The sequence below is a fragment of the Solanum stenotomum genome, chromosome 11 (genome assembly GCF_019186545.1).
Source record: "Solanum stenotomum isolate F172 chromosome 11, ASM1918654v1, whole genome shotgun sequence".
Lineage (NCBI taxonomy): Eukaryota > Viridiplantae > Streptophyta > Magnoliopsida > Solanales > Solanaceae > Solanum > Solanum stenotomum.
This window is the reverse complement of record NC_064292.1, coordinates 9,791,753-9,805,733: the sequence shown is the minus strand read 5'-3', so window position 1 is coordinate 9,805,733 and position 13,981 is coordinate 9,791,753. Positions and strand designations below refer to the sequence as shown.

At 34.0% G+C, this 13,981-nt stretch overlaps 1 protein-coding gene across 1 annotated transcript; it reads left to right on the top strand.

The window, feature by feature from the left end:
* Positions 1-415: 415 nt before the first annotated feature.
* LOC125845635 (agamous-like MADS-box protein AGL62) lies at positions 416-979 on the top strand. The gene has a single exon (XM_049525186.1). The coding sequence runs from the start codon at positions 416-418 to the stop codon at positions 977-979; it is 564 nt and encodes a 187-aa protein (XP_049381143.1).
* The last annotated feature ends 13,002 nt before the right edge of the window (positions 980-13,981 follow it).

Here is a 13,981-nt window from a genome sequence, read left to right as displayed (position 1 = left end):
AAATATACAAACACAATAAAAAATATTTTACCTCAGAAATTATCATCAATTTACATACTAACTTATGTTACAAAAGAATGGCACAATAAATTTTTTTCAATAATCCAATAACATAAATCTAACTAAAAAATATGTCGTTTGTAGTTACTATCTTTACACGTTGACTATCAATACAATGAACCAAAAAGAGAAATTTAATTAATATGAAATGAATTTTGTTCAAACCTACCAAATAAGGAAACATTATAAATGTTTTTACTTTTTTGTCATTTGAGTTCATTTTCAACTGATACTATGATGTTTTTATCGCTATAAATGCATCTTTAGAAGAGAAACACAACATCACATTTTCTTACTTTCTCAAAACAAAAACTTAGCCATGAGAAAACATAATAATGGCCGAAAAAGAGTTGAAATGGCGAGGATGCACAATCACATCAATTTACAAGTAACATTCTCAAAACGATGCGATGGAGTCTTTAAAAAGGCAACTGCGCTCTTCACTTTGTGTGGTGCTGATATTGTCGTTGTAGTTTTTTCTCCTAGCAATAAACCATATTCATGTGGACACCCTTCCGTTGAGTCTATTATGAATAGATTTTTGGGAGAAAATCCTCCGACTGATACTAATGCTCCTAACCCCATTGTTATTGCTCATCAAAATGCAAATACTGTTGGTCTGACCAACAGGAAGCTAAACAGATTGGAGATTTCACTCGAAAGAGAAAAAAAATATGGAGAAGTACTTCAAGCATCGAGGAAAGAACATCCAATTGAAAAACTCAGTTCCTTCGACCTTAAAAATCTGTTCAAGGCCTTGGAAGCTGCAGATGAAGAAATTGAAAGAGTAGTGAGAATAAAAAAGGAGCGTGGTTTTGAATCCCCATATCAAACCATTGGAAGTGCATTTGCTCCTCTAAGAGTTACAGAACATTCTTCGTCTGATTTCTATGAAGCGGTATATGGATCCAATGAATAGAATTTTTTTTCTTTAATTAAAATTCAATCACCTAATTTGATACTTATAGAGTTAAGTTTGTCATATTAATGATTATGTTTATTCTATCTTTGATTTTAATTTATCTTTCAGTATGTTTATCATGAAATGAAATGTGTTTTAATTTAGTACTTTCTTCGTTTCAATTTCTCTTCTTGTTTTTTTTTTAATTTGTCCTTCTAAAAAGGAATGTCTTTTTTTCCTTTTTGGTAACACTTAGTTTTTAATTTTCACTTTCCATGTTTAAGAACATAAGAATAAAGAAAACCTTGATGCATTTTACATATCTTCAATTTAAGATTAAAATATTCAAAAATCATCTTTATTTTCATTAATTATGTGCCAAGAAAAAATTAGATGAATAAATTAACTGAAAGGGGTATATGGTAATTTATCATTTGTAATATTCAAAGTAAGTGTTGAAAGCACAAGTAGTAAAAAATTATAGAACAAGAAAATGAAACTCATGTCAAGTAGCTTAAAGTGCAAAATCTAGTTTAAAATAAATTGAGTCCTTATGAAGTATCATGTTTATCTATATCTATATATGATAAATAATGTTACTTTATATTGACCGGTAAAGTTGCTTTACATGTACTTATCCATATTGGTAAATATTTAATATTTTTATTGTTAATAAAAGGCCACTAGATCTAATTATGAATTTTGATCACACGAGTAGATAGCTAAGACATTAATGAACCCTTACGACTTAACGGAAATGAATTCGGGCGAATAGACATCCCGAAACAGACCTTAGCGTGAACGGGTAGTTTCTGACTCTCATGGGTTGAAGGTATGTTGTCAAATGGAGGTTTGGAACTCAACTTTCGACTCTATGTTCCGTGCAAGCTGCCAGGGAGGGGCCACTGTGGCGGGTTGTGTCCCGCTACTGTGGGCCAGTCGCAACTTAAGTTAAAATTAAACTCCAAAAATATCATTATTCTACAAACATCGTTCTAAGATATAAGAGACGACCCCAGGCGATTTCATGACAGCTTTCCACTATTTTAGGTGCAAAAGGTAAGGTTCTTACTCCCCTAATCCATTTTTCGATATGTAGAACTTAGATTCTTGGTTATTAATCATTGGGGAGGGTTTTTGGACTGAATTAGTTGCAGGTAAAAAGCGTTACCTACAACTTAGGATCATGGGTTTGGTCTTGGGTTATTGGATTTCTTATAATTCGGATAAACTAGACCTTAATTATAGATCCTTGCGTTATATTACTTGTTTGTAGATCTAGAACCAATGGAAAGAATCCGGAAAGGAAAGAATCAAGTTGCTTAGGAGGATTCAAGCTTGGTTTAGAGGTAGGTGATGATTTGATTTCATGTATGTGTAATGTATGTTAGTATTTGCTTCATTGTAATGCATGTGAGTATGCAAATGTTGCACAATAGATCACATCTAATGCCAATGAGTATGAATGAATGATTATAAGCCATGAATCAACACTTGATTGTATGATTATGAGAATGTACATGGTTATTGTAATTGTGGCATGTTGAATGGATCGGGTTTCACGTTTCGATACACTAACTGGGATCGGATGTCACATACGGACATACATATTGGAACGGGTGTCACGCTTTGACACACTAACTTGGATAGGGTGTCACGATCTGGCACACTAACAATTTGTGTATGGGTTCAACGAGAGGATCATTGACTTGTCATATATGTGTATTATTGAGAATGTGGAATGGTACATTGCTCCTAAAAAGATAATGGATATTGTATATGTTCGATATATGCGTGTTTACTATGATGTGACTGCTTATATATGTTTCAGTTACTGGAATAGCCGTGTGATTGTGTACTGATACTGCACTTGCTCTTTGTGTGATGAGTACAGGGCATCTTCAGGCGGCAACTGACAGACCTCGTCTAGGAGATTAGCGAGCAAGATCGGATTCAAGGGTGAGCTAATTCTTTCAGGCTGTCATGGGTCCTCTATGTTTTAGTCCACTCTTTTCAGACTCGGACTTTTTAGTTAGACTTACTCATATGTTTAGTTTGGGTTGTACCCATTTTCCTTAGACTTGTTGAACTTTAGATGTTTTGGTACATTGACTTTCAGTTTCTAGGGGTGTTTTCCAAAATGTTTTAGTGATGATTCATTAGACTTTCAGAGTTTATGGGAACTTCACATGATCCTAAGGTGCTGCTACGGCTTTTTTCCACTAACCAATTCAGTCCAAAAACCCTCCCCAATGATTAATAACCAAGAATCAAAGTTCTACGGATCGAAAAATGGATTAGAGGAGTAAGAACCTTACCTTTTGCACCTAAAGTAGTGGAAAGATGTCGAGAAATTGCCTGGGGTCGTCTCCTATCTCTTAAGAACGATGTTTGTAGAATAATGATGTTTTTGGAGTTTAATTCTGACTTAAGTTGTGACTGGCCCACAGTAGCAGGACACAACCCGCCACAGCAGCCCCCTCCGGCAGCTTGCACAGAAACAGAGAGTCAAAAGTTGAGTTCTAAAACCCCATTTCACAACACACCTTTAACTCATGGGTATATCCATCTAGTGGGGCCCAAGCTGATTGACACTAGCTCAAAGTTTTACAGACCTGATCAGAGGTGCCCGTATCACTCCAATAGTATTGGACATGATACCGAGGACTGTATCAACCTAAAACATAAGATCCAAGACCTGATTTATCAGAACGTGGTCTCTCTTCAGACAATCGCGCCCAATGTCAATAGTATTCCTTTGCCAAATCATGGAGGGGCCACTATCAATATGATAGAGGCAGATTATGATTGGTGTGTCAATAGTTCCGATTGCTCCTGATGAGATGGAAAGAGTTGTAGCCTCGTTGAGCATTAGAGAGAAGAAAGTGTTTGTGATTCTGACACCCGAGAAGGTTGTTGCCTTGGTGCCACGAGAAACTATTGCCCGACTAAAGTTTGTGATTGAAAAGGCTGTTACCCAAGGTATAACCAGATCTGGCAGGTGCTACACACAAGAAGAGTTTATCCTGGGTGTGCAGAAGAAGGACCAAACAAAAAGGCCGATCAGTGAAGCAGAGGCCGAGGAGTTTTGGAGAAAAATGCAGTCGAAAGATTATTCAATTATGAAGCATTATGGTTATCCATGATGTGAATAGGATGTAATGAACTTGATTAATTTCGTGATTAACCTGATGATTGATTATTATGTGCATGGTATTGCATGAATAATTGAAATTGTGTAAGATTTCATGGAATCTATAGGTTTTCAAGAAAATCTACCTTTAAGCTTCAAGAAACAAAAAAAATCCATATATCCAAAGATATAATCTTATAAGGTATGTAAGGCTATTCATAGTGATGGATTGAGTTCGTCCTCACGCCCTACATCTTAATTAAGTCGGTAAAATTTTAATCTAGGGTTTTTCCCTTAGTTTCAAGAATCCTTTAGATGGGTTAAGTTATTAATTTTGAGTTCTAAATTCTTGATATGAGTTAAGTTATTGATTATGAGTCATAAATTCCTGGATTTTGAGTATTCTTGAGATGAGTAATATCATTGAATTCTAAGTTCTTGATTTTTGAGTATTCAGTTTTCTATATTGTTATTGAGATCCTTAAGTTAATTTGTTCATATTTATATTTCAACATGAACCCTATTTTGAGTTCAATTTTTGAAAATCTTTTAAAGTAAACATTTATGGCCTTAAATTGATTTTCTGAGAAAGTAAAGATGAGTTTCAGAAGAGTTTTATACATGATTGAGAAAGAGTATAAGGAAACTAAGTATTCCAAACTGTATCATTTTACATTGATAAAAGAGAAACTTTGATTTCTAAAAAGAGTTTATGAGTTCAGAGATATTTCTGAGCAATTACCTATTTAAAGAGGTTATTTTGAATAATTACCTCAAAATAGAGAAAGAGTATATTTTTTACATTTGAGCATGAGTATATTATTGGGAGTAGTATTGAGCACTGATATGGGAATGAGTTCAAACAACTCAAAATACTCATAAACCATGTCTGCCAACAAGGGTAAAGGATCATACTTTTTAAATGAATCCTTAGTTCTTAGTGAATTCACTTAGTTGAGAGGTTCTATACCCCGCCACGGTATAGAACGATTCTAACAGTGTGGGCAAGACGTTGTATCATCACGTAGCTCATAGTGATGGTAGTCGGTTAGAAAATCTCACAAATAGAGTTAAAAGTGTATTTTTTATCATATCACTTAATATGTTGAGTTCAGAGATGAGTAAGTATTTGTAAAGTTTAAATGATTTCACTCCTTTATATTTTTACATTCAGTTGGGTATATATTTATATCTATTGTAGTCCTTTCAGTTCAGTTATTTGTTATTCAGCTATCTTACATACTCAAACATTCAATGTATTAATGTCATTCGACCTACATCTTTTATGATGCAAATTAATGTACTTAGGATCCTCAACCCGAGTTCAGTTGAGATCACTTCATCCGCTCATCAATTTTGAGTAAGGCCACTTTGCTTCTAGAGGAATAATCCATCTTTTATGAAATATTGAGGTGTCGTGGGTCTTATCCCGACACTTGTCTTTATACAGTAAAGGATTCAAAGAAAAACAATTTTGAAGAGTCTATCAGTTTCGGAGGTTTTATTTCAAACTTATATTTTATACTCAATATATTCAGAGATATTTGAGATTCAATAAATAATTGTTAAACATTTTTTTTATTTGATGTTTGTGTATGCTTGAGTTATTCTCCCGCTTGTAGTTAGCCTAGGACGAGAGTTTGCTTGGGACCAGCAATGATTCTCGATTGTTGGACGCGTTTAGGGTGTAGGCTTGGTCGTGACAGCCCCCAACCTTCAAGGGGTGTGTCAATGGTGCCCTTTCGCCCAAAAATCCCATTTTTATCACAGATTAGTGTTCGTAAAGTATTTACTATCAAAATATACAAGAATCTGGACATTCTAATTCCTAAATCGTGCCCAAATCTAAGTTTCTAACCAAGAACAACCATTTAACTTTCCCTGTTGTTGCTTCCAATTGCACACGCAAGTGAATGTGGTCGCACAAGTAATATAGTGGCCCTAAAAGAGCCAGATTATCGAACCCAAAGGACTTGTCAATTAATTATTCTTACTAAATTATACTAATTCTAATTATTTATTTAAGGGGAGGATTTAAAAGATGAATATATATTAACTAAACTAAAACTAAAGATAAAATAACTAAAAAATAATTAACTAAGAAAAGATAGATATTTGACACAATCAATGAATGAATCGATCTAGGATTATGATTTAACTAACAATCATGTTTAACATCAATTTCATCAACTTATTTGACTATCTAGTTGTTGATTCACGAGGTTAATAATATAGTTGTGATCTCCCGACCTCTAACCCTCTACCACAATTGACAGTCTAACTATATCATTGAGCGGGGATAGACTGAACCAACTATGGAGTATTACGTTGTCTTCCCGTATTTGAGCCAAGCAAGGTACCTAGGTATATCCCTATCATAGACACAAATTAATTCAAGTGATATGCAAGAAAAAATCATGCTTCTTATATTGCACGTTCTATCCCTCTATTCCTCTCCCAAGTTCAAAAGAAGACAATAAATTTATTTTAATGGTGATTAAACATCAAAATAGTAATCACAAGAACATAAGAACAACCAATATGATAAGCAATTATGTCGAATCAAAATCACTAAACAATCATCTTGTAAGTAAATATAATCCAAGAATGAGGAGTTTAATCCCACATAGACATAGAGCAATTACGACGAATCATTCAAAAAAAAGATGTAAAATAAAATAAAATCCTAGATCAAAAATTATTTTCTACATTGTATCATCCTCCCTCAATAATTATTCTTATGGACTATTTATAGATATAGGAAACCTTGAATAAAATAATTGATTCAAAAAAAAATTAGGAACCCAAAACCTAAAAGGAATTAGATTTCGTGTGGAACAGTGTTGCGCCGCCAAGTTGCGATGATGCTGCCACGTGCAGCAGTGTTATTCTGAAAGTAAATTTCTCTTCGCTGCAACTTTATATATATAATATATTATTTACTTTAATTTAATTCATTAAGTTGTCTGCGTGATTTCCTTCTTCAACCTTCCATATTTAATTCGTTTTAGCTTCAAATTTCTTCATCTTCACACTAATTTAATCCTACAAATAAAATATACTATTAAGCACAATCCATAAAATTCAAACTCAAAAAGAACATATATAAATACTAAATGTGAGGCAAATAATGATTAAAAATATGTATTTTTGGGCTCACGTCACCTGACATTTCGAACCCGTTTCAGCCCTATTTTCTCTAATCCTTACGCTCAAAACATTGTAGTAGTGTTGTAAACGTAAGGAGAATCCCCATGCTTCAACAATCAAGGGAAAAATTTCAAAATTCAAAATATCAGCCCAAACTCCATTTTACTCTATCGATTTCTAGCATGCAATAAGCAGTATGTGTGTAATGAAGTAAAGAGAGTAGGGAACATGATAATTAACTTAGTTTTGACATTCAGAACAAAATGATCGAGACTGAAAAAGTGAGTTTGAGAGAGTGAAAGAGAGAAATGGGAAGAAAATTCATTCCTCTCCCTCTTAATCCCAATTCGGTTACACGACCAGCCGTTGTATCGACGTTATACCTACTATAGCAAGGTCCAAATCAATGGGCAGGAAATTTTTGTTTTAGACTATGGCTTTGTTCGCTCGAAGTTTCTATCCTGGTATTCTTGGGCACGGGGACATCGTAGTGTTATGTGGTTCGCGTGGGGTTGAGTTTCTTTTTGGTATTATAAAAATTAGACGGTGATCTTCCATGACTGTCTTGTTCTCCCTTCTACCCTGATATTTGTTCAGGAAAGAATGATGGTTAAATTGATATCATTGTAACGACATGAACCTACGTTATTTAAGGGAACCTCGTGTGGAATCCCGAAAACTCTTAAAATATGTTGCCAATTTAAAATTTGGGGTGCACGATGAATATTTGTTTACTTTAATTGATTTGAGGTGACATTAGCTCGTCATAACAGGATATACCTTACTATGAAGGCACCGCTATAGATGCCTGCACGGCTGCTATAGCGGGTCTGATGGAATTAGACCCTATGTCACGACCCAGACTGTTATGAGTGACACCCACACTAACCCTCCAATGGAAAAACCAACTTTCCAACTAATCTGAAATCAAACAAACAACTAGGATAACAATTTAAAACAATAAAGATTAAGCTCTCGTAAAAGAAATTCATTGTCATAAACAACTATGCTAAAACAATTCCCTAGAAACTGAAAGTCAAAGTATCAAAACTCTATAATAGTCAAAATTAAGATGCAACCCCAAAACTAACAGTAATAATCTAAAAATGTCTAAGTTCAAAAAGATGACCAAGGGATATAGAAGAATCCATGGCAGTCCAGAAGAATAACTCACCCTATAATTCAGATAACATCAGTCTCATAATTGAGGTATCATAGTAACCACGTTGAATATGCCTAGTACTAAAATAAAAAAAGAGCAAGTGCAGTATCAATACACAGCCACAGTGTATTGGTAGAATCATCAACCAACTCAAAAATGTGAATATAAACATGGAACCGAATTACAGTAATACTAGCCAACAAATATATCAACAAGTCAGATTAGATATAAACTTCCAGTCACAAAGTTTGACTTAACAAAATACAATAAACATTTCCCATATGATTACAATAATTGATACATGGTTCTCTCATAGAACTCACACATAATTTTTTAGTATACCGGCGTGGTAAAAAGCCAACTGAATGATATCTTGTACCAGGTGTGGTACCCCGAGAATTGTTAGTTAATTTGTGACTTCTCAAAACCTATGGTTTCTATGATCTTTATGGTTTTTCATTACAAATAAGTTTTCTTCATGATCAATTGATGCTTGGACGTAATCAATTGATACTATTTCGGTTCAAGTGTCATACGATCGTGTGTAGTGATATAACCCAACTATGGGTTGGGATCGTTCCCACAGGGAGTGGTTTTGAGAATTAATAGAAAAATAAAATCTAGTTCTAATTAGTCATATCTATAAACATTAACGAATATAAACATATTAAATCTTAAGGGGTGACGCAAGCGTCAATTATCAATGGGGGTTTGTGTTAAAGCTAATAGCAAAAACGACAAAAATATAAGGAAATGAGATAAGGAGATGGGATTCTTGCGATGTGATAGGAATACGGAATAAACTAAACTATCGGGTACATGCTTTTGATCGTAAATTGTTGAGTATTTGTGACTAGGCTAGACTATAATAGGGATAAATTCTCTCGAGCAACTTACCCCGAATCAACTCGGTTTCTCTCGAACACCGAGTTGTCGCATTAAGCACAGCCTCCGTCTTAGCCCATTCACTCTCTCGAGCTGAATGTGTGGGAAAAGGACTAGGATTCACTCTCTCGAGCCGAACCCATGTCGACCCAATACCACCGGCTATCAATTTAGTAGTCTTAGTTTTACGACCTCTCTCTCGAGCAAGCTGAAAACACTAAGATGAAATCGTATCTGCAACTAAAATCCCATTAAGTTCATACACAACTACTAAACGAAATCACATTTAACAACAAATAAACCATCAATAAGCAACACCCAACAGATAATTTAACCCATATTCACAAAATCACACCCCAAGAATTGGGGTTTTATCTAGACATGTAAAAGAGGTAAAAATCAATACCAATATCAGTTTCCATCAACTGGGTATGAAGAATTAAGACTTAAAACACGTCAAGAGTGAATAATCTTCGAAACCCACTTCCAATTTCTCGGAGTTTAAACCCTTTGAATCTTCAAGGTTTTAAAACAAAGTCTCCAAAACCCTCTAAAACTTGAAAATGAAAATATTCTAAGTTTGAATAAAAATTGTCTATGACTTGATACTAAGCTAATAATTTAAAAAAGTATTAATAGTGTTTGAAAATTTGTGCTGCAGCGGATCACTCTGCGCAGTTAGTCGGGATCACTGATACACTCGGCGATTCACCATTTGGTCGATTTCATCGCCTTCTTGCTTTAGCCTTCAGCCTCTTCGCGCTTTGAGTCGTTGGACGATATGGTACTGCTTCGCGGAACTACTCGGTGACATGCCAACTGCTTCATTTCATCGCTAACTTGATCTTTCCCTTTAAGGCTCAGCACACTGGAACAAAAGGCGATCTCCAGGCCGATCGGCGACTCGCCAACTGGGCTCGGTGATCTTCAGACCTTCATTTCTTCGTTCTTTTCAGCTGCCTTGTTCCTTCTTGCCAAGTAGTGTCCATGCTTTGCCTCAAACTCCAAATACCTGAAACTTAAGGGTTTTCATCAAATATTGGGACAAAATATGCATTTGAGGACACTAATTCTATCAAAATATAGCCCTAAATGAGTCCAATTTGTGGACTCATCATCAATCCTTAATTGCATGATTACAATTATAATTTCATATTTTCAATGATAACTTCATGAACCTATAGCATGAAAGTATTTTCATGACTCGAAATTATGTCATTTCATACGCATGTTTCAGATTTTCAAGATTTAGATGTTTTCAAATGAACCATCTTTCAGATTATTTTCTATTATCATGATTTAAGATGCTTTCAAATAAAGTACATCTCAGTATGATTTTAGTTATCATGTCTCATGAACTACTTAATATGTATCAGTTATTAGTATGATTCAATATTATTAGATTATTACTGTTTTCAGTCTATGCATGTTTCCGTTGGGAGTATACTTAGCATAGAGCGACCTTAGAGATGAATATTTTCGGTCAGCATCTATGGATCTTTAGTAGTTATCTCTAAGTCCCAAAACTATGTTTCACCATAGGATTTTCTCTCCAATAGACAGTAGTTTAGTGGATCCACATTAGCTCAGATTTCAAGTCCCTTATGATTGCAAGTATTGGACACCTTCTTTTCGGTGTGGGGGCAGTACATTGAACTCCACGTAGTAGCTCACATGGTTTATGTAAATTTTAGTATCTTCCACAATCAGCCTTTCAGTTATTGCGTGAGCTTGTACTTATGTATTTCAGATCAGTATACTTCAACTTCATGTTATTTTACTTCGTCATTGCATCAACGAATTTTACAAATTCAGTATGTTCAAATATTATGTTTCCTATGCATATTCCTCATACTCAGTACACTCAAAGTACTGACCACATACTTTCTGCCTATATTATTTGATAAAATAGGTTCTGACATTTAGTATTCAACTTATGGTTAGTACTATCTCTGATAAGCTAGCAATAGAGTTTGGTGAGTCTTCATCTCTCCAAAGACAACCCCATATGTTCCTTTCAGTTATTTACTTTTAGTTTCAGACAATTGGAGTTAGCTAGGGAGGGATTTATCTTAGCAACTCATATTAGTAAAGGCTTTAAGACAGTTAGGTATAGATTCACCTTATGTTATTTCTTTCGGATATTAGTCTATCTCAGTCATATGGGTTTATTCATATATTTTAGATTTATCTTCCGTGTTTACATTCCAGTTTCTATTGAGCCATATCATAAGGTTAGTTTGGGGTCATTTGTGGCTCTAAGCATAGTGTCACGTCTAGGCGGTAGTCTCGAAGCATGAATCTTCCTCTTCTCTAAAAACTCTTGTTTTTCACCACCTTGATTGCGTCTTCCCAGAATAATTATTTTAAGTCTCTTTGTTTTTTTTCTGAATTATATTTTTCACATCAATCATCTTTGTCTCTTCTATATTTTCCTTCTTCTTTACTTTTTCTCTTCATCCCTCTTCTTACTATACACCTTTTCATTTGTTTCTTCTTTCTTGTACTCCATGGATAAATCGTAGAAATCGTATCCTCAACCCACTCGAAAGAGTTCTAAAAACAAAGGAAAATACATTGCATTTTATCCTATTTCAATGAACTCTGATTTTTCTGGTAAAATTTTTTACTTTGGTTACTTCTCACATCCCCTCATGATTTAGCAATGACATTACTTCTAAAGACTCGATGGAAAAGTTTAATTTTGACCTCAACAGTTCTTGGATGTCAAAGTTAAATTCTGGACTTGTTTCAATGAAACATTATTTAATTCTCTCAAGTCCAAAATCATTGTGCATGGTAGGTCTGTTGACTTGTTTTCTCTTAACTTTCCTATCAAAGAACTCTTCAATTTTCAGAATTGGGCTAATATCTTCTCATATATCACGAAGTTACTTATGAACTTCATGTGAAGCTATTTTATGCTAATCTAAAGTCTCATAAGTCAAGAGAATTAGAAACCTAGTATTGAGCAAATGAATATTTCTCAACTGTGACATTTTTTATACTATTTTTGAAATTTTACTGATTTGGACTCTCCTCCCTCGTGCTAGGTCACACTCTACTCTTACTTTTCGTGATACTTCCTTCTCCCTTTTTCTCCTATTCAAGGACAAAATCATGTTAACTATTTTATCTTAAGCTATATGCTAGACTCTACCTCAGACTTCTCTAGTTTTCCCTATGCAATATTGATCACTTCATTTTAGATGCAAATAACATTTGTCTCGATGATTTTCCTCCACTTCTTATCAAATAATGTTATGACTCTAGAGCATTTGTCAATATGGGGTACATTCATTTTGATGATTTTTGGGCTTTCAAATTTGATAATGTAGGACCTAGTTCTCCATCATCTTCCAAATTCAAGTCTTATTCCTCGTCTGACTTCAAGTTGTTAAAAGATATTCTTGCAAAGCTCTCATAGATTAATGGAAAATTTGAATCTCTCTAAGACCTTTTTGTCCCCACTCATTTCCATCTAGAAAAAATAAAGGACGCGATAAAGAAGACATGTGTTGATGTTGCAAAAAAATTCCTCAAGAAATCAATCAAAGTTACAAATCGAATCCAAATCAGCACTAAGGGATTGCTACCACAATCTCTACTCAATTTGCTACCTTGAAATCTATCATTGTCAACAATATCCTGGCCTATTTTCTTCGTAATCAACATTGATTTTCTTTTCTATGACTGTCATTTTCAAAAAAATGTTTTTGCTATGATTTGCTAATATGTAATTGGGCATAAGCTCACGAGATTTTTACCTTATTTTTGCTACTATAATCTATCTCATGTGAATCACTTAGTATATTTGATTACTTATTTTTTCCTATTGTGTAACTTTGTTGGTTACTATCTCATGTATGTATGTGTTTTTGCTCTGCTTTGTATATGCTTTTTTTTCCTTTTTGCTGATGTCAAGAGGGGATAAAGTTCAAATAAGAAAGACATCAAAATAACTAATATTAGTCTTAACAGAGAAGATCTCAAAAAGAGGAGCTATTCTTGAACTCAGCAAATCAAGGAGAATTTCAAAGTCACAAAAATTCAAATTCCTTATAATCTCTATTCTACTTTTAGCAAGCATTGTATTTTATGGTGAGCCTCTGTATGAAAAGATTTTTTTAAAAAAAAGAGAAAGAATTGAGTGTAGATTAATGATTCAATCATCAACGCAATGTACAACTACAAATCACTCAAGAATTATAAGAGAACACTCTTGCAACCTCAAGGGACTAGACTAAGATCCATTTTGGATCTCAGCCAATATAAAAACATTTGGTATTAAATTTCATTTCTGCACTTTACTTATTAACTTAATTGTTTATTGTTTTTGTGTTTACCAGTTGACTGCTAAAACAATTAGTTGACTAAGAAAATTAAAAAGGGTCAATTCACCACGACCCATCTTGCACTTTCAGCTTCTACCCCCACCTCTTATAGTGCTTGCGTAGATCATAAACAATATTTTTGATCAGGTATTCTCTATTTACTTACGAAATATTTTTAAAAAAATTAAAAATCACTTATTTTTTTGCGAAAAACATTTTCATTCGTATCAAAAGTCTCAGAACAAATTCTCACTTCGTCCCATCTTAGTTGTCATAAATAAGAAGGATAGTTTTACTGATTTAATTATTATATTTTTTAAAAACTTAACAAATTTGTCGACACTTTCAAAATGAAT